Genomic DNA, 1,950 nt, shown 5'->3' with positions numbered 1-1,950 from the left:
TTTGACGGATCCGACCACTTAAAGTCGGGAAGAAGGACGAATCCGTTGCGGTGGTGTGTGTCCTCGTATATTATTCGCTCCGTCTCGCTCTTACTGTAAAGCAATTAAATCGATTAATACGAAGCTCTCGACCAAGGATACAGCACACTTACTGGTCCAAAATGTTGTAGACCCAATCGATGTTCTCCGCCGGAATGCTATCAATGAAGGGCTTCGTGATCATCCGATACGCCTCCTTGGTCTCCACCACCATGTGGAAGTTCTGGTCCGTGTGCTTTCGCACGTGGCGTTCCGTTGCCGGGTAGATCAAATTCACCTGGTCAATACAAGATACAGCAAACGCATTATTCCTGCAACACACATACCACGGTCCACTGCAGTCTCCTTTTTCGTACCTTGTACGGCTTGATATCGCGCGATACGTCTCCCTGGAATGTGCTGTAGATGTCGTTAACCAGGATTTCGTGCAGCGATATTCCCGCCAGCAATTGGCTCAGTGTCCTTGTATCCATAGCCGCTGATTGAATGATCAGTACAGCTGCCTTCTTGTGGTTATCACTCTTGAAATTGCCCAAAACTGCCAACTCCGTGTCCGTGCGCTTCAGAACCCGCACGAGATTAAAGTCACGGAGCATCTTCGTGGTGCCGACATCGCCCACCGCTTGTTGCCACAGATACAGCGCTCCCAACACCGCCGCAACCAGAGCGATGCCAACGCCCAAGCGCTCCACTTGGTCAACCAAATCGAGCGGCCCCATTATGGTCTTGCAGATTTGATATAATTTGATTGGGATGACGCCGTCAACACGACAGTGGTCGCTGATTGGCCAAGGAATTACCTTATCTGTTAAGTTCGCAGTCTGACACAATTTTGTGGTCCTAAATGATCAGACTATTTTTCCCAAAACTTGACTTTATAAGACACTCTTATACAGTGGTAACTCTGCGGCTATTAGAAGGCAGGCTAAAATATAGGTGCGCCACGTGAAGAGGTTTTGGCGTTGCCCATATAGTAGACAGAGGCGTGCATCATCTAGTAGTAGAGAAATAGTCTTTTTTTAGCTGGAGGGTGTTATTCTACTGACCCGAATAAATTCTAGGCGCGACATAAATAGTATAGATGGAAGTCACACATACATTAAATTCCTACATGTAGCAAGTTCTCTGGGGATAGACAGCATGGGACCGGTCAAATGCGGATGAGAGTGGAGTGATTCCCGTAGGGTTTAGAATCCTAAACTGCCGTGCTTTCTTATTTCCCTAAAGGGTAGACTGGTTTGACTTGGAATCCGGAAGCCCCCCCCCCCCCTTAGATTTAGGGCTTGGATCTTGAGAAAGGACAGATTTAGGATCCCAAACGGGCTGCTCCAGTGAAAAAACTTCTATTCCTATCCTAGAACTGCTACCCACGAGATAGTTTTGCTCCTACATTCACGCTTACCATTGGCTAATATATTACCGTAGGTGATGGCTCGAATGACATGCTTGCACTTTATAAGAGTTCCAGAGTTTCGTTTTGGTGAATGCTATCTATATTTGTGTCACTTGACAATTGTGATCAAACTTTTGATCACAATCCGACCAAATAAATTACCAGGGGTTTTCTGCTAACTCATGGTGTTAAAATTATAAATCTTTTTTTTTATATCACCTGTCAGTTAGCTCTCAAATAAATTTCAGAGAATTCACTTAGATAAGGTAATTCCTCCACATTTACAAGACATGCTCTTAGGTCAGCGGAGTTTTATAGTACTATCGCACCTCAGTTGAGAATTTGGCTCCTGCAAGTGCAATGGTGAATATTTGTTTTGCGCTTCCTGGTATAGAAGATAGCGCGCTTTCCGATGGTCTTGATCTCGACGCAACTGTTAAAAGTTGGGCCCAGAGGAAGTTGGCGGTCGAAGAGGTGGAGGAGGAGCTTGAGCTCGAGAAGGTAAGATGAAAAGTGAT

At 45.7% G+C, this 1,950-nt stretch overlaps 1 protein-coding gene across 1 annotated transcript; it reads right to left on the bottom strand.

Annotated features, from left to right (window-relative positions):
* Nucleotides 1-148: 148 nt before the first annotated feature.
* On the bottom strand, nt 149-758 carry PPTG_10882 (hypothetical protein; the record flags this gene model as incomplete). Its single annotated transcript, XM_008906372.1, has 2 exons — nt 149-316; nt 396-758. The coding sequence occupies 2 exons, from the start codon at nt 756-758 to the stop codon at nt 149-151; spliced, it is 531 nt and encodes a 176-aa protein (XP_008904620.1).
* Nucleotides 759-1,950: the final 1,192 nt, after the last annotated feature.

The sequence above is a fragment of the Phytophthora parasitica genome (genome assembly GCF_000247585.1).
Source record: "Phytophthora parasitica INRA-310 unplaced genomic scaffold supercont2.23, whole genome shotgun sequence".
Classification (NCBI taxonomy): domain Eukaryota; phylum Oomycota; class Peronosporomycetes; order Peronosporales; family Peronosporaceae; genus Phytophthora; species Phytophthora nicotianae.
This window is presented reverse-complemented; position numbering and strand designations above follow the sequence as displayed.